Source organism: Manacus vitellinus, unplaced genomic scaffold (genome assembly GCF_001715985.3).
Source record: "Manacus vitellinus isolate BGI_N305 unplaced genomic scaffold, ASM171598v3 scaffold_21_pilon, whole genome shotgun sequence".
Classification (NCBI taxonomy): Eukaryota; Metazoa; Chordata; class Aves; order Passeriformes; family Pipridae; genus Manacus; species Manacus vitellinus.
In genome coordinates this window covers 2,547,187-2,573,592 of record NW_021939546.1, presented here as the reverse complement: position 1 = coordinate 2,573,592, position 26,406 = coordinate 2,547,187, and the positions used below count along the sequence as shown (strand labels likewise).

The 26,406-nt window shown below is 36.2% G+C and overlaps 2 protein-coding genes across 2 annotated transcripts in view; one reads left to right on the top strand and one right to left on the bottom strand.

The window, feature by feature from the left end:
• Nucleotides 1–244: 244 nt before the first annotated feature.
• Nucleotides 245–19,377, bottom strand: ODF2L (outer dense fiber of sperm tails 2 like). The gene is made up of 15 exons (XM_018072365.2): nucleotides 18,864–19,377; nucleotides 15,870–15,932; nucleotides 15,567–15,638; nucleotides 14,187–14,303; nucleotides 11,053–11,238; nucleotides 10,441–10,550; nucleotides 8,323–8,458; nucleotides 7,565–7,675; nucleotides 6,283–6,387; nucleotides 5,887–5,913; nucleotides 4,463–4,519; nucleotides 2,894–2,979; nucleotides 2,641–2,803; nucleotides 1,859–1,984; nucleotides 245–1,378 (listed from the first exon to the last, which is right to left on the bottom strand). Exons 1-15 carry the CDS (start codon nucleotides 18,969–18,971, stop codon nucleotides 1,250–1,252), a joined length of 1,596 nt encoding a protein of 531 aa, XP_017927854.1. The 5' UTR covers nucleotides 18,972–19,377; the 3' UTR covers nucleotides 245–1,249.
• Nucleotides 19,378–19,844: 467 nt separating this feature from the next.
• SH3GLB1 (SH3 domain containing GRB2 like, endophilin B1) overlaps nucleotides 19,845–26,406 on the top strand; it is a 29,781-nt gene continuing 23,219 nt past the window's right edge. Inside the window, exon 1 of the mRNA XM_018072162.2 lies at nucleotides 19,845–20,027. The gene's annotated coding sequence lies outside the window, so the exon portion shown is untranslated. The remainder of the gene's footprint in view (nucleotides 20,028–26,406) is intronic.

Sequence of the window (26,406 nt, the reverse complement as noted above, 5' to 3'; positions counted from 1 at the left end):
AACAGTGCACACAAGCAGATCATTAGTATGTTAGTATTTGTTAGGATGGATAAGCTTTTGCAAAAGACAGAAAAGAAAAAACATCAATGTTCAACACATTACGAATAACTAAAAATGAAATAGAACAGGTATTGTCCATGCATGAACTAACTTATGTTTTCTGTCCAAAAATATGAATTATTAATTAGACGTTGTAAATTACATATGTTTAACTGAATGCACTACTTTTCCAAAAACGTATCACGCTATATATCTATAAAACCAAGTAGAATTTAGAATTAAAACCAAAATCAGAACTGGTTTCTGAATCATCCCTATATCAGTTGAATATTTACATGTGTTTAACCTGAGGCACAATTCAGTCTTACTCAACTGCAGCTCTTGAGCTCAAATACAAATACTTAAATATCTTACTGGACCTGTGTCACCATGAAAGGTTATATCAGCACATTCAGAGCTTAAACTATATATGCATTTACAATACTTTCCTACTTATATTTGCAAAATATTACTTCAGTATATTCCTCAGCATTATGGAATGTAGGGCAAAAAAGGTTGGACAGGACAGCCTCGTGGTGGCAACTCTCCCATGCAGTGCAGCAGTTCATGACATATTGGTGCTAAACTACAAGAAAAAGAAAGGAAGGGAACATAATGCTCTAAATTTTTGCCTGTCTTAATAGGTTAGATGTCATTTTCTCAGGCAACTAGGTTTCTACAGTAACAGAAGTGTAATGACTGATAAACACTATATAATTCCGGATATTTAAAATATGCAGATTACTGCGCAACTAGTCCATGGGTGTTTTCTTCCTCCATGTGATTTGAAAGATAGCCTGTGATCACCTGCATTTACTATGGACTAAAAGGACACATGTAAGATTTTACAGCACAGAACCTAACATAAGGTAGTAAATTCACAGACCAGTGTAGAACTTTGTGTGCATACCCCACACTTACACTCCTGCCACTGCTGTCATGCAGTCTGCCTTTTCACTTCTGTGCCATGAATAGTACAATTGTTTATATCAGTAATACCAAGTCCACTTCCTATATGACCAGCCAGTAGGACATACAGTAATGACTGACCTGCTTCTCCCTGCCCACAACAGACATTTTCCTAGGGAAGAACTAACATTAGAGTACTCAATCCTGCAAAATACTATAAGACCGCAATAAGCTTTTGTTCCAGCTTTTCCTTAGAGCCAAATCTTGAAAAGTTTCTTCACTTTAAAATAGGTTAAAGAGTTCAGCCAAACATTGTTATGTATGCAGCTTTCAAAAACTGCACATAATGCTGGATGCTCTGGTTCTTGTTCTCTGACTTCTGCAGGCTGTTCTCCAGCTCTTTCAAACATATTTCATGGTGCTTTTCATTCTGGTAAAAAAGGAGAAATACAAAGCAACTTAAAAATAAAATGTAAATTAATCAAAATAATAATCTAAGACAACTGGTACTTAATTTTGTAGCCTTACTTACTTGTAAAAGTTTTAAGAGGCTCTGCAAAACCAAAGGTGATAAAAAAGGCCTCAAAACATTGAAGCTTTTATTTGTGTTAAGTAAGGAGCAAACTGAACATGTTTGAATAGTTTTGTAATCCAAAAAGGCCTTGGAACATAAAAACTAACTTTCTGAATTTTTATCATGAAAGATTCCTAGCATCTCAGAACTATTATGGACATCTGTTAAGTCAATGGGAGATGTCAATGTACAAAGTATGTTGTCAAGTTGAATTAATTTGCTGTTCTGGAAAGAGTGTATCAATTGTATTAGTAGTGTGTTTTCAGTTAAAGGAATTTCTGTAAATGGTGATGTGGTAAGTAATTTCTTAAGTCACAAACAGTATTATTTACTCACATGGTGAAATATGCAGAGGAGTTGTTTTTTTTCTTCTTTCCCCTCTCTCACTTTAGTTTCAAGAACTAGCAGTTTTGTCTGAAAGGCTTGTTCTTTGTATGATATTTTTTCCTGTTCTTCAGCTACCTATAAAAGTAATGAGAGAGAAATTATATATATTTACTCTTTCTTAAAGCCCAAATTAAATTATTTTCTTATATAGCATTAATAGTTCTATTTCATCTAATACTTTACTTGTTTCCCATGCACAGAAATTAAATAAACCTGAGAAATATTCTGGTTAAATTTGAAAGATGTTTTGATTTGAAAAAAAATGCAATATTATTGGGAGGGGAACCTGTTTTAAACTCATTTTTAAGTTAAGCCAAACTTGTAATTCTTTCAAAACCAAATAAATATCTTCAGAGAGTATTGAAAAAAATCAGATAGTTTATTTCAACATGATTCATCTGAAATTACAACTTCATACATATTTTCTGACTAAACTAATATAATTCACCGCAATGTAAATTTCCACACTTCCTCTTGCATTTGGTTTACTGTTTGCATCCTTTCTACAAATGACAAAACTGAACTTAATATTGAAAGCATGCAAATTCTTCCTTTAAAAAGAGAAGGATTTCAATACCAAAGTTCTTGTGGGGTTCCTATTCCAAAGAAAATAAAAAGCAAGATTAGGCTTATCTTGTCCCATCATTTTTTCTCAAACACATTTGTTTTTAATGCTGTTTTTAAATAGAAAGTGGCAAACAAGATTGAGAGATGTATTAAATCACCAATACCATTTTTCTCCCTTTTTCCAAAGCAGATTCAAGTTGTCTGGTTAATGCATTATATTCTGCAATTTTCTCTTCAAGCTTCAATTTACTGCACTGAAGACTCTGATCTTGTGTTCTGAGCTGACAAGCAAGTTCTTCATTCTGAAATTCCATCTTTCCCAATTGCCTTCACACAAAACAGATTAATGCATTATATATAATTCACTATAACAGAAAAGTGTAGGAATTAATTTCCATCAGATTTTTTAAAGGTTACCTTTTAAGAGCTTCATATTTCCTCTGAATGTTACAGTTCTCTTCTTCTAAGGAAAGACTGCCCATAGAAGTTACATTATTGTCATCCTGTGAAAAGGATAATTTGTTTCTAGTTGAAGAGACCTATATGCAGGATCTTGCTAGACTAAAGTAAGCTTGCCTATTAAAATCCAATCAAACAATTTAACTGAAATTTCAGATAAATGTTATACTATATTCAGATAAAGGCCATATTATATTCAAGTAAATATTATCTTGTATTTAAAACAAATAAAGTACAGCCAAAGTAGCAGACTAAAAGTTTGTGTGAACATGTTAAGATTGAAAGCCTGCTATGTAACAAAATGAAGTCCTGAAAAACTTCATATGCTGCTCATGCAGCCTTAGGTATTAGGAGTTGGTCAGGTCTACCTCCCAGCAAAAAAAAAGCTCCCTCACACTAGAGTCACAGAAAACATAAAAATAATACTGCATATATATGTATGGTTATTGCAGAAAAACAATGTAGCATGGGCAAAGAATTTTGGAAAGAAGTGATTATAAAAAAGACAACCAGGTTCATGAAAGGAGGTATATCAGCAGCAGAAGCTGAAGAAAGCAAGAAGTCAAACTATTTTCCCTTGCTCAGCATGCAGAGGGCTAAACTTTTTTTACGTGTTTTCTTTTAAATCTCAGAACATCTCATTAGCGATGAGATTATTGTTCTTGCTACCCCCCATCAACAGCAGATTAACAATAAACAGCCACACCAAGAGCCCTCTGGTACCATTATTTAAAGGGACAGCCACCATCATTCACTGGATTACCTCAAGCAGTCCCATCCAACAACTTGAGCTACTCTGCCTGATTTTGTTCGTGTGAATCACAGGCTGTTCAGCTGGCAGACTGGTAGTAGCAGAAACCAGTTCCCCTGAAACTCAGAAGAGTGTTTCTGTACATGGTGCAATTGCTTCAAAAGGAATTTTCCTAAATTCTGGTCATAGGCTCGAGAGTCAGAATCTTTAAAGGACATCACCAAGACCTAATGCTGAAATTTAATTACTGTTCCACCAGTCTAGTGATTATATGCCCAATTACTTCACTATACTTAAGAGGTTCTTTTGCACTTTTTCAGGAAAATGTAGTTAGATTGAAATGACATACATCATTTTACATGATGTATTAATTTTGCACCCCGAAATTCATTGTTGCCTAAGTAGTTCACTAAGCAATTATGGATTTATAAGTTTATGAGCATTCCTGGAAGAATTATTTAAAATGAGGCAAACAAGAACCAAAGCTGATGTTGTAAAGATCATCTTGACATGAAATTTAGAACAAAATCAAGAGCTATGATTTTTATAAACATATGAAATCTATAGGAACACAGAGGCTCACTGTGCTTCAGCTGAAGTTTTCCCACTGACACAGGAAGAAGGTTAAGCCCCTTTCCCATCCTACTGATTCAAAAACCTTTGTTATTTGTGTTAGCAGAGTATCCTCATCTAACTCAAAAGCTCATTAAAAAAAAAAACAAACAAAAACCAAAAAACCACACACAGAAGAGAATAAGAAAAAACCCTAAACTTACCCTGCCATTGAAACTGATGTCACGGGAAAAAAAAGCTGAAGAAAATTCATACTCAGACTTTGAAGAAAATACAAGCATTATGTTAAATACAGCCAAAAATAGAAATTATCCTATTAAAGCATGTTTTAAAAATATTTAATCAACTAAAATAATGTAATAATTAAAATACATCAACAATGTAATTTATCAGATTAAATATTGTATGGTTTATGAATTAATTATTAAAAACAAAGGTAGGATTAAATTATTTCACTATACACAAACAATAACTAGATTTGCATGTTTATTTCCAGGGAAGAATTCTTCAATGCATCTCAGGACATAAGCATTCAAAAAGATCAAGAATATGCTCACTCTGAAAGTAACTACTCTTGTGACATAATGAATTCACATGAATACAGTTGGCAACAGTTTTATTTGCATTGTGTTATTTCTACAGAAGAAGCTTTTGATTTATGAAGCAAATGACAAAGGAAGCTGACAACTGTCACACATGCTAACAGGAAAAAAAGTCCCAGAGACTTTTTCCACATAATTTTCTCATTTATCTTTAAAAATCAGCATGTTCTAACCACCTGAACCTGCAGCTTCCTAAGGGTTTTGCATTTCTGTGCATGGATCCTTTTTCAGAACATAAGTGTTTGTTGCTTTTCCTCAGCTGCTTTCAGTAAGTCACAAACATGTTCTAACTCCTTTAACTCAGCCTCCGTTTTGTCCCTCACCTGCATAGTAGCATCACAGGAGAAAAATGTAAGTGTAAAATCATAAATTTATTGTTGTAGTACTTTATGGATTTCCATGTAAGTAATAAAGCTGAAATTCTACACAAATTGCATAATACACCTGTTTTATAAAATACTGACAAAGATACAAGTTAACCATTGGAGAAATTCCCATCTCTGACTACATTTCCTTAAAGACTCAGTAACACAGTGAACAAAATTATGCAATTCCCAAACCTGGATTTTATTTTTATAGAAATACATTTTGGGAGATGGCATACAGACACACTAAGTAGCTTACAGAAAAAATTCTGACCATACAACTATTGTAGTATTTGAAAAGAAAGCAGCACCTCATGGCATCTGAAGCCACATACAGTGGTGTGTAAATATTATTTGTGAGATGAGAAAATATTTTTCTGCATTCTAAATTTCCATCATGGAAAAATAAAGTTAGTATGAAATAAAATGAACACCTAAGATGCTTCTCTGTGAGGACTAATTCTGTATTCTGAAACAGAACATTGCAGGCAAAGCCTGTCCCTGTCTCAGCTTTATTGCTTAAAAGAATATGTATTTTTATGAGTCATGGAACTGCGGAAAGTGATTTTCATACCAATTTTGTATCTTTTTCAGATGTTTAAGAACGTAGTAACTGTGTTCCAGTATTTAGCTCCATCTGCCAAAAAACTTAAAACTCACCTCTGTATTGATTCTCAGTTTTAACAGCTAAAAAAAAAAAAAGCAGCCTTATACTAGGTTTGCTTCCATACAGAACTTTCACAGCTGTTCTGTTGAGAAGTCTAGTTTCAAAATCACCAACAACAAATCACATTTTTGAAAGTGATAAAAGAATGCTGGAATTCTGAAATAGCAGCCCAACTCCTTAGTCACTGCTCCAGGAAACATTTCTCCCCTGTTTGCAATTGTGTGGTATCCAAAAAACCACCAGCTCCAGAGAGCGGCCAGTAAAACTCTTCTTGTTTAAAAACAGGAGATAGTACCTTGTGACTTCTAATAAGTGGATTACAATAATGTAGGAAAGATCAGTGTGCTACAGAATTGTTTGGAAACATGCTTTATTACTGTAAAACTTACCTTATCTTCTTCCAAGCATTTGTTTTCTGTTATTTTTTTGTTTTCATTTAAGACTCTTTCATACCTAGATTTCAATTCCTCTGCTGCTATTTGTAGCTTTTGTACCTAGGACAACATATATTTTTCTCATATATTTGCAAGGTCTTTCTTTTAAATGCAGAAAAGATAGAATCATTAGTGTGAAGTGTAAAGGAAAACTTTTGATTTCTAAACAGTATCTTAATATTTGTCATTAGTGAAGTTATTTATTTTCATTATCCTACTCCCCACAGCAAGTATAAAAGGGTAATCATGTAAAGAGCACTGTCGTATCAATATTGTGTTATCAACAATGGAGAATGAGCTGCAGTTGTGCTACAGAAGCAGCCAGCATGACTCACATTTCTCTCCTCAGATAATAAGTATCATCAACACTTTCACCTGGAGTCACTACAGCTATGAGCGGGGAATTTCACTTCACTCACTGCTTAAGGCTGGCTGTTACATGGAACTACATCTCCCATCTTAAACCTGGCAACAACTTTAACTATGATGATGCATTTCACAGCCAAGGTTCACTGGCTGTACTTAGATTTTATATCATGTCTTTTCCCTTGTCGATGATTTTAAAAAAGAAATATATGAAGAATGACGGTGAAATGACGTCTATACAATAGCAGAAATATATTTGAAATATATCTGAAATATATACATATTTCTCTGTGAATAAAGCCAAATGAAAAAAAAAAAGGAATTGATAAAAAGCCCATTTTAAGTTCAGTTTATTTGTTTTGCTGGTATTATCAATGTGGATTTACCTATTTAAAAAAAAAGGCTCACATAATATATATTTCTTGAATCAACTTGAATTTCTTGAACTTAATTCAATACTGGTATACTGATAAAGATATGACCCAGCAGAGGTAAAATATCATTGGATATGTCCACTGAAGACATCAGATTCAAACTTAACTTCTAAAATATACAGTGTACTGGGTTGCTAACCTGCTTTTTAGGAAGCAGATCTTCTCTAAGCAGTATGCAATTAGCTCTGTTGGCTTAAATGAGCTTTCACTGGGCTTCACACAGTTCAGTAAGGATTATGTGTACTAGTAACAGTGTGGGGACTACTCTTTGATGTGGTTTGTAATAGCACTCTCTTCTATCATACTCAATGTTACGACAATAATACAATCACCATGACAACAAATCTGGTCTATTACAAACAAAACCTTTATTATTTCCTTGAAACTGCTAACAAATTTAAAAAAACACACTTGAAGATTTCAAACATGCTAGTCACCTCATTTTTATGCTGTTCAACGAGATTTTCCTGCAGCTTTGCCTTTTCCTGCAGATGTAGCAGCTCATGTTCAACAGAAACAGTACTTTTCTCCAATGTAGCAATGAAAGCCTTGATTAAAACATAGAAAATATAAAAATTTCAATAGTGTTATTAAAATAACAGTATACAATATGATTTTACTAGCAAGTGACCTGCAGGCATTAGAAAGAGTGACACCATTATTTATCCTGTCAAACAAAAATGGTAGTCCACAGTTCATTTGTCAGTTAACAAGAACATTTACCTTGGAGGATAAATTCAATGCATAACCTGTCAACTCTTTAGAAGTTGAAATTAATAATTAAGGTAAACTCAGTTCTTTAATTTGAAAGAAAGTTTTACAAACTCATACTTCATATGAGTACATTAAGATTTGACTGCATAGTTTGAATAAGGTTTAATAACTTTGTGCTGCTTTTCCTTACATGAATAAAAGTACACTTTCTAATTAAGCAATTGTGTAGCTACTGACAGTAAAATAAATAGCATCCTTGTTATGCAGATGGATCATCAGACAACCCTGTTCCTTGCTTTGCCATAAACTACCACTGAAATATTTTCAATGTCTCATTTACACTTACTATAAAAAATGGATGACAAAATTTATTCTGCAGGTTAGGGATCTCTACACAGAACGTCCAAAGGGAATTAACGTGGTTAGTTCATTATGTATCAGAAATGTAGAGCCATTCAACCATGATTTCTAATGGTCTCACCTTTAATTTTTCATTTTCAAGGTAAATCTTTTCATTTTCAGAGTTACCAGAATTTAGCTTTCTGAGAATTTCCTCCTCTGAGTTTCTTCTCCATTCCTTCCTTCTTTCCAATTCTTCCAACAGGCTTGTGATCTGACTTGTTAAACAGGCAAGAACTTCTGTATAATATACAATGTTTCCAAAACTCTCACTATGAAAATCAGCTTGAACCTCAACACATTCATTAATTCAATAAAACCTTCATTGCTTTTATTTTTTATATATATATATAATATATATATATAAAGGGGAGAATGCATTTAAGTATTCAAAGAAAGGAGTATCTACTAAAATAAGAAATTCCCCAAAGGAAGACAGTTTCTATTCCAAGGAAATGGTCCTAGTTCAATTTTAAATGAATTAATTACGTAGAACACCCTACCTCATGTGCAGCTCCAGAGCAGCTGTCAATCAAAAGGTCAGTCTGGAAGCACACCCACACCACACCCTCTGGAATCCCTACCCCAGCCTCTGACTGGCTACACCACCCCTCACTCCGGCCTGGAGCCCCAGAGTGGCCAGTGAGCTGGAAGTCCTGCCTGGGAGGAGGTGGCCACAGGGGCCAGAACACATAAATACAGCAGTACATGGTTTCTGTTTCTCTGTTCTGGGGCCAACCTCCACCATATAAAGCTCCACTTCCATAGGACTCTCTGACAGTAGCTGTTTTTCCCTCATTCTTCTCTTAATCCCCTTTCTCTCTTTTTCTTTCTTTACTGCTTTCTTAATATTTTGGGTAACTTAAAAGCACCGGGTTGGATTTTGCTAGGTTGTGTGGGTTAGCAAGTGCCAAGTCATAGCTTTGGTGGAATGCTTTGTTTTGGTTGTATGTTACCTTTTAAACTTTTGCCAAGATCCGTATTTTCACCCATATTTATCAGTAAAAGTGTCTCCTGAGAAAACGTGTGCAATGTTTTCTCTTTGTGCTATTTCAAGGTGTTAAAGAACTGAAGGCTCTGCAAAAGTTCAGTGGGTGTTCTTTTGGAGCCTTATGAATATTTTTAGTAGTAAAACTCCTGGTTGAGGAGTTTTCATGGCTGGGGTCTTACAGCCTCACTTTTTCTTTTCATGTTAATAAAGTTAACAAAATTTGTTTTGCCGTTTAGTCAGTCATACACTGCTTAGTAGAACAAGTCTTGTTAGAATGGTACATTTCAAGCAAAGACTTATACTTTCAGCTGAAATAAAACCAGCAAAAAACCAGCCAGAAGCAGAATGAGTATTTGAGAGAAGTATCATAAATGCATCACTTTTCTTGTTCTTTCATAGATGCATGCCATCTTATATACACTGGACCAACAGTGGGCTAGAGAGATTTCTGGACTGATGTTGTGCACCTGCACTTCTGTTCAGTATTTGAGAATGAATCAAGTTCTTTGTAAAATAAACATCGTCTGAGACCTAGAATGAAGGCACCTCCCAGTTCCTTTGGCTTGTTTGAATTATAGCCAAAATTTCTATTAACAGAAAAGGTAAAAAAAGATTTGTCACTATCTGCCGAAGAAAATTGCGTATCCTTCCTATGAGTACATTAAGATTTGACTGCACAGTTGGAATAAGGTTTAATAATTTTGTGCTGCTTTTCCTTACATGAATAAACTGCTCAAATGGATGCCTGAGAGGAAACCTTCTCTATCCTCTGGTCAGGTGAGACATTAGTGGAGCTGAAATAATTTTAGTATCATCAGTCTGAAGTAGAAACTAGAACCCCAAGAATGTTCTTCTATACTGTGGTAGACACAAGGGTTAACACTCAAGCTGTTGAATCAGTTAATAAATCAGTGGTTATACAAAGGCAGCATAGTAGCTACTAGCAAGTTCAGGCTAATCAGAAGTATGCAGGGGAAAGAATATTCCCCTTTACCAGTAAGGAACATAAAGATTTAAAAGAAGGGAAATGCTGCAGAGAGAGGGCTAAAAATCTTAAATTTGTTCTTATTTCCAACTTCTAAATTCTGCTCAGAATTTTAGAATATTAATAAGCTCATTTACATTGTCAACGCTGAGTACTGCACTAATAAATATCAACACTACATGACTACAGAAACAAAAACAAAATAGATCAACAGTCCAACTTACTTTTTAAGATCTTCTGTTTGAATTTCTAACATTGTCTTTTCTTCAAGCATTCTATCATGCTGGTTTTTCCAGACATCAGCAGTGGACCATATCTCACTCAATTTGACTTCCTAGAGAATGTAGAAGTCATAAATTATGTAACAGAAGAATGCCATTTAATTCTACAAATTTTTTTGAACACGAGAGCTATTTAATATAAGATGCCTTTATTGGATCTCCCTTGTACAAAGCAATGTAAATTTTGTCTTTTCTCAAAGTAAAATAAACAAAACTACCCATATTGTTCTGAGTTAGTTGGTACTTATCCATAAACGACTAACAGGAAGACCAAGAGAGGTTTGACCAAAAGCTGATGAGACTCCTCTTACTACAGTTTGAAGTGTACAACCTCGTGACTTAAGACAATCGCTAAATTTTAACAAAACAAAGGCAGTGAATACTAAGTTTGCATGTCACTTATAGCAACCCTTTTCTTAACCAATGAGCAACAAAATAAAAGAGATACAAGCACAGCATGACCAAACAACTTTTTCTGTTTGCCACAGGTGCAAGTCTTCCAGTTGTTCAGTTTAAACAGTACAGCACAACATCGCTTACTGCAGAGTCACTCACATGTTCTCTTATTTTGGAGGTTACATTTTTTGCAGCTTCTTCAAAGAATTGAGCTCTTTGTTTCTGGGACCTCACTGCTTTTTTCAGAGCAATCTTGTTTTGTTCACTTGTTTCCTTTAAGGCTGACTTCTGGTGCTTGTATTCACCAACTTGATGTTTCCACTTTGCTATTTTGTTTTCTAGATTCTGCAACAGAACTAGACATCAACTCTTCAAATTCTAAACCCCACAGATATTTTTGTGATATAATCAGGAATAGCAGTTACATATATAATATGTTTCCACAAAATCTTTGTATCTCAAATGTGGTGGTTGATACAATTAGCTAGTTGAGATACATACAGCAGTAGACAAAAGAAAATACATATTGGGAAACTCATTACAAAGATCTGGAGAAGAGGCTGAGAAGGTGCAGAAGCAAAGAGTAAGGCAAAAGATAATCTAAACATCATTGTGTGCTCTTGGAAATGAATGCAGAATTTCAATGTAGAAGGCACGACATGGATGTTAAACCCATTTATGAGTGGGAAAGTAACATTGTTTTGTCATTCCTAGAGACTGATTTCTGTAAAGCAGATCACCTTAATGATGCTACCAGTGATATGCACTGATATCCATAGTGACACACACACTACAGGTCTGGAGATAGGTTGTATGACTGTATATGAAATTTTAATATGAAAGCTAATATCTTGGATTTAGCTTTTTTTAAAGTCAAGAAGGTAGGATAGGCTGGGTCTTTTCTTGAATATATGTATTATGATATGTTCTGATTAGATGACAATATACTACCTTCTTGCAAGATCTCTGAATTTTTTCCATGCACAAAATGCCCCCACTCTATCAATAAAATGGATTTGTTTAGTGAAGAAATGATTTCTTAGTGAAGCAGAAAATGCAAAAAGAATAGATTTAGTACTGCCTTATCCACAGCAGACAGTTGTTTAAAGATAATTAAAACAGGCTATGATGAAGCTTAACCACAGTGGTAAATCACACATTTTAAGGGCAACTTCTAAATATCATTTCCTGAGTGCTTGATTTTGCAGCACTCAAGAAATAAAATACATTCACATTAAATGTATTTTAATGCATTTAATTATCAAACATGTACAAAGCAGTCAAGATGAGAGCTGAGTTCTACAACTGCCATTATACTATCTTCTCTATTGCTGTTATTTCTGACTAACTAAACTTTCATATCACTCTGATGAAGGCAGTGTACTGATCCCATTCATTTCAGGAAGCTGGCCTCTCTAACTTCGTGACTTTTGTATTTTTCATCTACATACCACATAAATATGAATGAAAAAAAACAATGGGCGTTAGAACACTACATGATGATGTACAATAAAAGCCATACTAGATGCTGCTTCAAGGAGAATCTCAAATCCACATGAAAATGACCAAACTACCAGTGGACAATGACTTTAATAAAGGCAAGTGTAAATCCCATTCATATCACTTATTATTCTTCCACCGGTGTAAATAATTTTCTTAAATCAGTGATAAATATCCTAATTGTAAGAATTACTTCTGCATTTGTTTCCTTCATTGTAGTCTAGGTCTGATACTAAATTATGTTCTACAAGAATAAAGACCTACTACTTAGCTACTGACTATGTTAATGTGCCAGCCTTATTCAAGATACACTTTGCCAGTTGCAATAAAATATGCATATTATGCACAAGAGGGTATTTCTGAGTATAGTCCTGCTAATGGCCTCGAAACTTTTACACAATCAATGCAAAATGTATGTGGTTTTCCAGGCAAAAAATGGTCTCAGGTACTGGCATTCACCAAAAAGTAGAAGTACTACTTCAAATATAAAATTATAAAAAACCCCGCAAATATGAAGGAAGTAGTTTTCCTCTATAAATGCTTACAGGGCATCTAATAAAAAAAGATGTGACTTGATGGGGTGGCAGATGAACACCCTCAATAAATACAGAAATAGAAAATCTGAGTCTATGTATGGATTTTTTAACTGTTGGTATAGGTAAACAAATGTTATCCCCTGTTATAACCACAGGGGGTCACAATCACACTAAGAATAACTGCTTTGGGCATTAGTCAGGGACTGCGGTAAATTTAAATTGAGAAATAAATTCCTAAGGGTAATGCTAAACTTTTGCAAGCTTTGTCTAGATATTGATAAAATCATCACCAGGATTAAAGCTAGCCACCGATTTCAGCAGTTTCTGAAAGCAAACAAAACCTTTAAATAAAGATTGAATGAAAGTACAGCTGTATATGAATTTTACTTTAATGTCAATATCATTGAAATTCTATAATTGTATTAGATGGAACAAGAAAGCAATTTTTATTTAGAAGAAAATGCGGTATTTATGCAGAAATAGACATGTGTGACTTGAAATTGAGTTGATATAGGTTGCTTAATAACTTCAAATGACACAATTAATAGGGGATATACGGTAGTAAAAGAAGTTTGGAAATTAGAAATACATTATTTTAGCCAATGTTTTCTCATTCATGCCTATGTTCTTGACAGGTTTCAAATACTGAAATTTGAGGCCACATACAGCTCTAGCCTCTCACACATGATGTCTTCCTTGTCTTTTTCTAAAGCCAGCAACTGATTCAAATGCCCAAATTTGACTCTTGCTTTCTAGAATAAAAAATGGAAATAATTTAACCTACCTTAAACAAAGAGAGATTAGGTATTAGTCTTAAGTGTTTCACTTTCAGTTAGTATTAAGAGATTTATTGATTCCTTCATAGACAATGAAAACAGGGTGTGGTTCATCATCCCTATATTAGAACAGAAACAGGACTTGCCTATCTCTTTCTTTTGACTATATTGAGACTGTCTCAGGATCAATACCTGTCTTCCAGATAGCACAGTTAAGTGAGTACAAACACTTCTACATTTGTTAAACTTTGCTTTGCCAGAACTGCTTATGTACACAAGTTGAGAAAAGAATAAAAAAAAAACCAAAACAAAACATTGCAATTCAGATAACGGGGTCAGGCAGACTGTGCAAATTATAAATACATATGATTTTTACTGTTCAGGATTTTTCTTTTACCAAAAATTTGATTTCAAATCTGAACACAATAAAGTTTTGCTATTTTTTTCCAATAAACTGGAACACAAGTAAAAATCTTTTGACCTGTATTTTTACTTTTAATTCATCATTTTCTGCTTCTTTTCTTTGAATCTGACACTGCAGGTGAGCTTGTACTTCCTTCACTGATCTTGACAGGTGGTTTCCTTTCTGTGTATTGATCTAAGAAAGAGAAATAAACACAAATCTATTGGCCTATGGAGATATGCTGTATGATGCTCTCTATATTGTTTCTACTTTGACATATTTTCGAACTGACTTTCGAATGTCCTCAAAAGCTGGAAAAGATAAAACATGCTCTACAAGTATATTTACAAGCAGTAGCTTGTTACTATTAGTATTAATAATAATCAGAAATCACAAACTTGAAACACTGTATGTATAATTGATGCTTCATATTTAATCTGACTTTAAGTAGTATGAATAAGGCCTGGAAGCATGAACACAAATCTAGCTAGCAGGATGACTAAAATTAAGCTACACTGATCAACTGTACTCTGACTAATTAGACCTGATCTTCATTAAATTCCAGAGACCACCATCTGCTATTAAAAGTATTGATACATTTAATTTAAACTGTAATTTTAGGGCATTACATATATCATAATGGAAGAGGCAACTTTTGTCATCAGAACTCAGGTCAGATGATTCTATAAAATTTCTTCCACCTTGATTCCTTTGGCTCATTCTAAATAAGAAGTAATCAGGTAGAAAATTGTCATATTAACAGTATAGACCAAAAAAGCATTGCATGCTCCCATGCAAGTGTTCATTATAGATACCAGAAAGGCAGACTCAGATTCAATCAAATATTGATGAAAATACCATTTATTGAAGATAACATAAGAAGGAGTATAAAAAATCATTTATTCCTTCAGATGCTGGGTACCCTAAATTGTTCAACATTAGATAGATCTCTAGTCAGACCAAGGCATGCTACACAGATCCCACCAACACTGAGGTCTGCTGGCATTGTGGTCTTCAGTATCTTTATAGGCTTTTCTGTTCAGCATTTCTATTTTCAAGCAAAAGGATGTTTCAATGAAAATGTGCTCCTCCACTTCAAGATAAAGACAAGGACATGCCTAACTGTGAACAACATCTGTTTAGTTTACTCCATAATACTTCCCTATAAGTGCTTTTTTTACAGAACTATTGCAAATCAGTATATGAGAGGTCAAAAGCCCCACTAGTCTGGATGTGTGCCCTTCCCTGAACCTTGGGACATTAGTGTTAAGGATAACCTGTATCCTTACTAGGATTGGATACAGTCTTGATGGTCTTAAGATATTTCTGTAGGAAACATCTTTCAGTATTTTACTTTTTTCATAGATCTTTGAAATAATTGCTTTTCTCAAAATTTAAATTTTTAATTAAGAATCTAGTATTTTGGAAGAAAACATTCCAACAGAACCGACCACTCACTTTTTCACACTGAAGCATGGATGAAAGTTCTTTAATCTGTTTCTCTCTTTCAAGTATTTTTTTCCTGAGATTCTTCATGGAAAAAAAAAACAACAAAGAAAGTGTTTTAATGTCTGTACACAATAATGCAGCAATAAAGCATACTGATGAACATTTCAGCTGTAAAACTAAGATTCCATTTTGTCACGGTAAACCACAAATATTCCAACTTTGCCACTGTTACTGGAAATAGTATGACCCTGTGATGTAGCCAATTTCAGATGTATGGGATAGAATAAAAAAATAAAATTTTAATTTACTTACTGTATTTTGAGTTTCATTTTCACTTAGCTTCTGTATCAAAGTGTCAATGATTTCACTGTTTAACTGCAACACAGAAAACATTAAAAATTACCTCTGATTATAACTGATTTAGCATTTTTTCAGTAGTTTTAAGTTGGTTACATATCATTTGCTACATTTTCAAATCTGGTACACATGAATATAAAAGCTTGAATATTCACAAACTTAAACCTTTAAGATTCAATTTATTTTGTGCACAGAACTTTGTAGCTGAAGGAAACAAACTATGTTTATTCCATACACCTATTTCTTTCTTAATTTTAGCTAAAAGAGCTTTAAATGTCATAAATAAGTGTTATTTAAGCACATATAGTCAAATGGTAAAAGTATTTGTAGAACTTGCAATGTTTCAAGGAGTAATAATAAGTACTAAAGCCTTTCAGGAACCTCAGTTAGATAGGAGAATTTGAAGATTGAACCAGAAAGTATAGGATGGAAGATCACAAAAATCAATCTACATTAGCTCTTACTAGAAATTCAAAAGAATTTATGTGCCTGTCATATTGTCAACTAAACTTGCTGTTTCAAATTGCCCAGCTGTGTGTGTGTGTTGTGTAATTTCCCATTTAAAAGAAATAGACTTGTGTGACTTTCAGATTGTAAATTCCATTTCAATTTCACTAATGGGAGGATAAAAACTGACTCAAGCTGGAAGCCTCAGAATCAAAAGTTTTACTACAACTCCTTCATTTTATCCTGTCCTGCATGTAATTCCTCATAATGTTCTGTAATCTCAATCCCATGCCTATCTGTAAAGTCAGTCCATGGACTTCAATTCTGCATCCGGATTTCAACCTCTGCATGTACTGCAAGCTTATAAATATTGTATTCAGTAGCAGTCCTAACCTTTCCTGACTAAAGTGAGTCAGATTTGCTATCAGCAAAACAAAAATTAATATATAAACAGAAATACTGTTTTGTGACAGCATAGTAATTTATCAGCAAAAATGGAAGTACTTAGAAGACTTCTCAGAATTGAGAAGTGACCAGAAACCTAAATCACTCATACCGTCTTTCCATTCTTATGAAATTGTCTTCCCCACAGTTTGTTCTTTATGAACTTTCTGTCTTTTTGTTGAATGATCAACAAAAAGCCTCATGCTGTAAGAAAACTAGTACTGTCTATGAAAACCTGAAAATCAAGAATATTTTCTTCAAAATTAAAAAATAATGTTCAGAATAAGCATCCATTTTCATTAGCTTCTGAAAGAGAGTTAAGAAAGTCAGCAATGGCAAATCACATTTAATTTTAAAAGAAATCTACATTCTTCACTCCACTGAGTTCCATATGACTCTACTGTTATACAGAAATTCAATCTGATCCACCTCCTGTTTTAACATACATAGTTTGCCAAATTCCTTCCAAATTCTTAGGAACTTTCTTGGTGCCCAGGAAATAACAAACAAACAAACAAATCTTCCCAATACATCTATTAAAGAAAATAACAAGACTAAATGTTTCTTTCACACTTGTGTAAAAAACATACATTTGCATTGATTCTATGTTTATGCCTTACATATTTTCCTAGGTGATGTTCTAAACTGTCAGATTCTTTGCTTTGATCAGTAAAATATTTTTTATCTTGGATGGCTTTTGTAGTTCTATGATAACCTTTTTTATATGGCTGAATCAGTGAACAGAGTTTTCCTGTTTCTCCCAGTAGTACATATGTTTTTCCCTAAAATGGCCCTCATAATTACATAACATTTAGTTTACTTACAGTTAGGTCACTGATCTTGTTAATTCAAGCATATCAACATAAAATAAGTCAGCTCTTCAGGAGAACCCTTCAGGAGAAATTTTAAAGGTCAAAGAATCATTTAGGATTTCCAAGAAGGGTAAAAGCCTGTGATATCACAGGATGTACCCTCAAACTGTTTGCTCACAGAACACACCTCATCTACAAGGCAAAGGCAAACAGTTTACCTCCAATGAAGGTGAAGGCCAAGACCTGCTCAGACATCAGTGTTATTTTTCACAGCAGACTTCTTCCAATTTGGAGGTGGTAATGGCTTTCCTCTTTTCACAGTTTGGCAAAGCTCTTCACCAGGCAGGGCTGCTCAGGAAAATGATGCTGCCCATGTCATGGCAAGTCCCGAGCCATGTATCAGGCCTACCACCTAAATGCATCCCATTCCCCCCTCCTTCCTTATTAAGGACCCTCACTCCTTCTCCAAATGTCTCTCTTTTGCCTCTCCCCTCACACACCAGCACGACTGATGCTCTCACCATGATCAAAGTTGTCTGGGTACTCAGTGCTCCACTGACTACTCATTATTTTTTCAGAAGTGGATTGCATTGCCTTCTCCACCCACCATTTCTCCTGTGCTCAGCCTGTGCCAGGTGCATCTCCATCAAAACAATTTGTCAGACTAAAGGTTTATATTCTTACCTCCATATTCTCCTTCACACAGTTGAGAAAATGAATAACAGAATTCGGGGAGTTCCCAACTAAAATGATCACTTCTCACAGAATCAGAATGCAGACTGCTCTGCTTCCACCTGTTGTCTTAAGGCAAATAAGTACACTCCAAACATCTAATTTTTTTTTTAATTTATATATATACGTGTGTGTGTGCATGCACACGTCTTGTTTTATTACAGGCTTACATTTCCCAGCAGAACTCAACTTGTGTAACACAGTGCAACTCTGTAGCTTTTTCTTGGCTATATAAACAAAACTAAGTTCTTGAATTTAATTACTTCCTGTGAAAACAGCATCTTGGAAGATTAAACATCGTGCTTCATTTATCATATATTATCTGTGTAAGCAGAAAAGAACAAATACGATTTTTTACACGGTTTCAGTATACTGTTGCTGTGTCCAGCAGTGTGACTCATTTTTTGAAATATCACTTACTTCCCCTCTAAAGCCAGGAAGATTATTTTGAATATTGTTAACAAAGTAAATAGAATTTAAAATATCAAGCCTAATAGGAACAGAATGAACTTGCCTCAGAAGCATGAGGAAGAATAAACTTTTCCTGAGGATCAAAGTCCACTAAAGGAGAAGTACAGTCATGTACAGGTAAACACGAGGATGATTGTGATGATGATGACATTTTGTTTTAATGCTGTATAACAAGACAGTATATGTTAACATATATTGGTGTTCTTTGAATCAATAACTAAAACATTATTGGCATCCCAGGTTGTTTCCACTGCAGTGGGACCAGTGTACCAGACCAAGTAAACCCCAAACACACTAGAGATGTAACACAGCCAATGCAACTGAAATCTTGCACATATTGCTATTCATAATTTGCAATCACTTAGGCAGCACTGAATTCACACACTTGGTACACAGAAATCAAATCCCTCCATGGTAGAAAACTGAACGCAAGGAGGTAGTAAAACTCGCAGCTGCGAGTTCCCACCTGCACGGATCCCGGCACAGAAGGTGAGGCGCTGGGGCACAGGACACCCAACGCCGGCCCCCGCCCCGAGCCCAGACTCGGGCTCTCTCTCCTCGTCAAACGCCCCTGTACCCACCGCCTGCGGCTCCTGCTCCTGGGGTGTCCCAGGGTGACCCCTCCTTCAGGACCCCTCCCGCTGAGCAGCGCCCCCTCAGCACCTCTCCCGCGGGACGGCTCCTGTGGGACAGTGCCCCTCAGCACGGCTCCTGTGGGACAGTGCCCCTCAGCACGGCTCCTGTGGGGCAGTGCCCCTCAGCACCCTCAGCATGTTGGTGTGGGAGTGCCCCCTCACAGGAGCACGGCTCCTGTGGGGCAGTGCCTCCCTCAGCGCCCCTCCGGCGGGTCACTCCCCGTCCCCGGCGTCCCACCTGCGCCCGCCGCCCCTCACCGCGGTCTCCCGCCGGGAGCCGTTGCCGCAGTAACGCGCCGCAGCCGTGCCAGTTGCCCGTTGCCGTTCGCCGTTGCCGTTGCCGTGCCGGCCCCTCTCGGCGGGAGGCGGCGGCGCCCTCCCCGAGCCGGCCTTGCCCGACGCTCCCCGAAAACATCCACCGCTCCCGCTTAGGGACGGCGATCTCCGCGGGCCTGGGGAGGCGGCATCCCCCTTCCCCGAGAGAAGCGGTGCGTGCGGTTGGGATTCACAGGTGCCTCGGGAAGCGGCTGTGCCGTCACCGGCTGGTGGCGGTGTCCGTGCGCGCACAGCAGGGGACTGTCAGACCCAGATGGACAAGAAACGGGGAGACCTCTGGGGAGCTTTGGACCCTCTAGTTCATTTCTTTCTCCATTAATTTTTACACTTTTTTGTCGGAGGCTAAACACCAATTATTCATGTAACCTGACTGTATATGAAGCTGTTTTTTTTTGGCAATACATTGTCAAATATTATAAAAAAGCCACGTATTTTTAAATAACACGTTCTGCTGAAGAATGAACCAATTACTCTTGCATCACATCACAGGGGAAAGCACTATTGACACCTGAGGTGGCACTTCGGTGAATATCTGAGACACTGCTATAGATGTATGGAAAGATCACTTTCAGATAATGAAGTGTGCAAAACAGAATGATCATGTAATATAAATATGATCGCTTGTACAGACGCATATGTACATACATAGAGACATGTACATAGACACATATAACCATATGCAATTATAATTTGCAAGTTTTGTTTAGAAAAAGTCGTACTGAGAGAAATGTTACTTTTTAATGTGCCAAGTAAATATCAGCATTAGCAACTTATATTAAAAGAAAGCTTGAGACAAAAAATCAAAATCAAAATAAAACATATCGTTTGGCATAATTTTTAAATGTGCCAGTGTGTTTGTATTTTCTTCTTTGCTGGCAATGGAATTTCAGAGAGCAGTTATTCACTTTATACACTCTTTGGAGAATATTATCTAGTCATGTGCGCCCAGTAATAAAAATAAAATATAATGCTAAATGTCAGCCTCTGTAATACCAGCAGACATGAAATCACTCCATCATCCATTCTAGAGTTGTACCTGAATTCGAAGGGATATTTTGTCTTTGCTCGTGCAGAAGGCCTAACGCTTTGTTCTCTATAGGACCCAGAGCCTGGAACTGAGAATTCACCATCTCCAACACACCTTTGCTTTGGCACTGCAGTTATGAGCGGTGGCTTTGGTATTTTTTAGTCACCTCAGGCAGAACTTGATATAAGATTGACTTATTTTTAAAAGAAAAGAATAAATTGTTGCAATTTTCTAAAAATTTGGTGATCGTTTATAAAATATAAAGCACGAACTATCCATCGGTGAGGGCTAATTAGCATGATAAGTAGCATTGCACCCTGCATATGGCAAACAAAGAACGAATTACAAGTTTCAGTCCTCAAGCCCACATTTTAATGACAGTGGAATAATCCACAGAGTGGAAAATTTTTAGAGCAAATATGACACACACTTCCACAGTGACATAATTACAGGCCTTATTAAAAGAGATATGGTGGAGAGAAGCTTCTTTAGATACTCCAAGAACTCTGTTCAGTGTTTGTCACTGCTCATGACTTCATCTGCTCTAAAGGTATAACTGAACCTTTCATTTCCATGTCAGAAATTCAAGACTCCAATGTCTTTATTTGTTCCTTGGTTAATTTTGGCAATAGCCTGCTATCACAAAAGCTGCAGATTTGCTGTGACCCTTTTAATACACTGTTCCTTCCTCATCCCTGTATGCACTGCTGGGTGCAATACCGACCACAACTTATTTCTCCCAGCAATTCTTAGACACTTGCTGCCTTACACAGAAGTATGTATCCTGCAAAGACGGTGACGGCAACATTTCTGCAGTAGTCTATTGTGTGGTGGCAGTGACATCTAGTGGGCTCCAACAACATTTCCAGATTTCCCAAATGTTCCAAAAATAGGTCAAAGCATCTCTTTTTAGGATGCTCTGACCTTGTTATAAAAGCATTTTTGAAAGTACAATCAAATATGAATAGTCGGAGGTTGAATTTAGTAATTAAGGCTGACTTTTACTTTAGGAGCAAGTGGAAGACTTATTTTAATTAAGAGCTGAAGTTTATGGAGCTCTCTTGATAGTAAATGCTCTGAAGAAGTCAGTTCAAGTAATGCAGGATTCAGCACTCCCCCAAACACCTCTGCAAAAAACAGAAAAACTTTGCTCTGTTGTGCTTCCTGAAAAGCATGTGGAAAACGACAGGGTAAGACTGTTGGATTTCCATGACTGTATATATAAACAGTATATCTGTTGAAAAGCTATGTGGGCTGTAATCTCAGTGGCTGACAACTGCCACATGCCAGTTCAAACTAGATATAAAAGATGTGATACTTGATGTAAAACCATATAAGCTATGTTCCTCAATGTCTTCCCAATATTCTTAAAATAATTTCAGCTTCCAGCTTCCTACACAGACTTCATGATGTTCCATGAAGAAGGTAAGTTTAATTATTCCTATGCCACATGTGGAGAAATTGTAGTACCATGTATAAAATTACTTTCTCACAGTAATTATTAGCGAAGTGGTAAAGCTGCAAACATACCTCCAGTCATTAATCTCTTATTGCATAGTAAAAGGAAGAAACTCCAAAAGTTTATTTCTATTTCCACAGAGGCCAGCTCCTCCAAGTATAAGATAGACAACTTCTTCTGAGATAGACAGCTGGGATGTAGGACCAAAGTATTATCTTCCTGTTCCAGGAACTACGATATTGAAAGGACAAGGACCATAAAAACAACATATGATTTACCTAGACCAGTTCCCTGAAATTTCAGGACTTTTGCCTACTGAATGTTCTGTCAGTTGTTGTGTGCAGTCCTAGTACAACTCCAGTTTGAGTGTTAGGGGAAGCACAGCAACAGCTGCCACGAAGACCATTGAAAGAGTGCACTAATGTGAAAAGAAGCATTAATTCTCACTCAGCTGTAGTTTCTGAGCGGAAGTGTGCTGTTGAGAACAGCTGCTTTCTGGTTCTGTCAAACCAGTCCCCAGATTTTTCATGAAAGCCTGATTGTACACAGGCCAGGCAGCTGGAACAACTGATTTTTTTTTTTTTTAATAATCTTTGTCTGGTTATTATCAAGCTAAGCTCACAGTTGTTAATGTTGGCAAAGAATCTATAGACTCACACACAAATAAATGTCCTTATCTATTCCAGTAAAACGAAATTTGCTTAATAAATAGAGGTAAAATTTAATAAGTTTATTTAAAATTGTGTATTCTACTCCTTTTATTTTTATATGTCTTTTCTGTACATTAATAAATGTTAAATCAAATTTACACACATTTATCTTGAAAATCTGGTTCCAGGATTCCTAATATTCTTCAAAGTATTAGGTGGAGTTCTGCAGAGTTGTGACTGGTAATACATTGCCAGAACTCTTAACTTCCCACTGTTATACTGCATTAAAAGACTATAAATACATAAATGTTAATAAAACATATGTTTTATGCAAATATATGCTGCAGTTACATATTCATGAGTGGGAAGAGAAGTAGTGTATATACACATAGTGACATATGAGCCATAAACCTCAGTGTATTATAGAACTAAATAAGTATGAATTCCAACATGGGCACTACATTATTGACATTAGATGGGCTACCAAAATGTGTTTGTTTCATTTACAGTGTTTTCACAGGATATAAACTGGCTTAAGAAGGCATTTCTGGGATTGCCTTTTTCAAATCTTTCACTCCAAAGCCTTTGGTTCAAACACCACCTTCCCATACAGTTAGCAAACAGTACTGGGATTCACCCAAGAATCATTTCAGTTATAAGCTATTATTCTCTATATAAAAATATTTTATTTTAATTATACTATAAATCTTTATATTAATATAATTTTGGTTGGTTGGTTGGTTGGGGTTTTCTATATGAATTCTATTTCTAGGAAGGAATGTTTCAGTGTCTGTTTGTATCCAACAGTACAATGCTGTAAAAGGTCTTTTTGGACATGTTATAAGCAAGGCTGAAGATCAGATAGTACGCAAAATATGGTGTTCACCACACCTGCTGGTGTATTGGTCTCTTCTTAATTGTCAGAGATCAGGGACATGACATGCTTTAATTTCTTTTTTGGCCCGAGACAATTTTTCAGCCTGACAATCTTATGGTTCCAGTACTTTTACAAGTAACCATCACTGCTGTCTACCCTGCACTTCTGAAGGCAGCTACCTGCAGCACAGGCAGTGTTCCTGCAGCACAGCTCCTCAGTCCTTGCAGCTTATCACAGTGAGTTTGGGTATCTCTACACACTGGGCATTCTTTGAATATACCTTCAGCACTCTCCATGTCAGTATCTGGCTTGTAACTAAGCCTGTGTGCTAGGTATGGCTTTCCTTACCTAAGCCAGATATATCAGTTTATCCCTAACTCAAATCCCTGACAGTCATGTTTTCGGCTCTGGAAAGCAGTTGTAGAGAGGGACGGCATTTCCTACTAGAACCACGTATTGAAGCTTCCAATAAAGACAGGGCAGACAGCCTGCCTTTGGTAATATCCTAAAATGGTAACAGCAATCTCCAAGATTATTAAGTTAATACTTGAATGTCTGTTCCTTCTAGGATGCCAAAAAGAAATTCCAGAGTTTGTCCTGAACAGTATGTAATTGGCCTACAGCATGCAGAGAAAGAGAATGTCAAGAAAGAGAGTAATTCAGTAGTGTTTTAAGAGCAGTAGAATACCATGGAATTCAGGAAGCATAGAGTTCTATGTGATCCAATAACTGAATTTATTTTTACATGAAAGGATAAAATGGGGAAAAAGTTATCCAAGCTAGAGTTTTATATGAAATATGTAAACATTCAGTAGAACAGATCTTTCTCTTGAATAAGTGCAGCAGTCATTAGTCTGAAGAGTAATTTTATCCCTCTCACTCACATTCTGTCTGCTTAGCATTCATGAAAAGAGGAAGGATGTTAAAAGTGAGAACTGAAAAACCAGATCCAGTGCCCCACATATGCCAAGCAGCCCATCTGCTAATGGTGAAAGTACTGGCTACTAAGGCATTTTCCTAAGGAGTAGTACCATTCTGTTTGGGGCTCCTCAAGAAAGCAGCAATTAAAAGTAGGTATTCCAAATCCTGCAACAGCACTCTAACCCATGGGGGCTTAAAGGATGGGAGTCTCCTTCCTCTTCCATCCAGGTTGGGTTAGAAAAAAGAGGTATTTAATCATTTTCTGGAGGAAAAGCAGAGTGTCAAGGATGCCAGTCAATGTAACACAGAAAGCAGCACCTTCCTCCCTGGCATGTGAGGCTCACATGTCATGGGCAGCAACAGGCTGCAAGTTTCAGGGACGAATTAGCAGTAGTTTGATTTGGGAAGAGCTAGACCATGTTGGTGACTGACCATTTCAGCCTGAATATACCACTCTCCCAAGGCATTATTGGGGTACATCTCACCTGAGGTGGTTCTTCTGCCTTATGGTCAAGCACCACTACTTTCAGTATTTTGGCATCCGTTTTTGTGGAACTCCACCCACAGGAACTGCTGAAACTTAGTGCCAATGGAAGCTATGAACTGAAATAATTGCATCTGTACATCCAAATTTAAAATCTCTGATGTTGCTGTCTTTTCACAAATGCTAAATTGATACCACAAGGAATCATAATCAGTTCTTATATGACTGTAATCAGCTCTCATCAGACCATTTAGTACTGAGCATTGAAAGAGACTTGTGTGACTTCTATATACAAGTAACACTAATTTTAAGAAATGGAAACAAACTTGCCATATAGGTTTTATATGCAAACGCTTATATCCACGTATAAGTGAGACAATAAAAGCTGAAAGAGGTAAAATGATTGAATAAAAGGAAACATATACACACAATAGCTTTCAAGCCCTGTTCTTATCAGGATAAAAGGTACAATTGGAACTTTGCACAGCGTGGGTTTTGTTTTGGTTTTAATTCCTGGAATTTGACCGGCATGTAAGCAAGATTGCTCTGATTGTTACAGTTATTTCCCTTTTCTGGAATTCACTTCTTGTCATAATGCCATAGGATTTCCTCTGACTTTATCAAATTCAGCCAAACACTACTTCTATTTGGATTATGAAGTAAATTACTTTATTGAATGACCAGGATAATTTTTAAGCTGGGTATACTAAGTTGCTGCCAATGATGCGACAATGTAAATCTGTTTTCCAAGTCCTAGCTCATATCAAAGGTACTTTCTTTTCTTAGTGGACATTCAAAAATCATGATGAGAGATGTTAAAATAATGGAAATTACTAAAAGTAGAGACCGTTTTGTCCTGATTTGCTTGATTACTGCTATTAAGTTATGCTACTCTACTCAAGGTTTTCAAATACTCCCTTTGTGATGCTTTGGTGCTATCGCATAGTTGCATCTCAGTATTCGTTTATACAAACTAGCTCTTTTAATAAACAGCCTTTTTTCTTTTTCTAGACGGCTTCCTAAAAAATTCATCCCCAGCTTATATTTTCACGGTCTATCTGAAAACTATTTTTTCGTGAAGACAAGGTTTCACTTACAAAAGCCAGGACTCAAAAAACGGGAGCGGGGGCGAGACTTCGCCTCCCCGGGCCGGGTTCGGTGGTGCCAGTCCCTGGGAAGGCCGGGCCGCAGCCCGCG

Excerpts from the sequence above, each read along its gene's own strand:
- ODF2L (XM_018072365.2), bottom strand. The coding sequence starts at position 18,971 with ATGTCATCATCATCACAATCATCCTCGTGTTTACCTGTACATGACTGT. Across the intron at positions 6,388-7,564 it reads TTGAACAGCATAAAAATGAG|GTACAAAAGCTACAAATAGC; the intron begins GTGACTAGCATG and ends ATGTTGTCCTAG. Across the intron at positions 2,804-2,893 it reads AAATATGAAGCTCTTAAAAG|GCAATTGGGAAAGATGGAAT; the intron begins GTAACCTTTAAA and ends TTTTGTGTGAAG.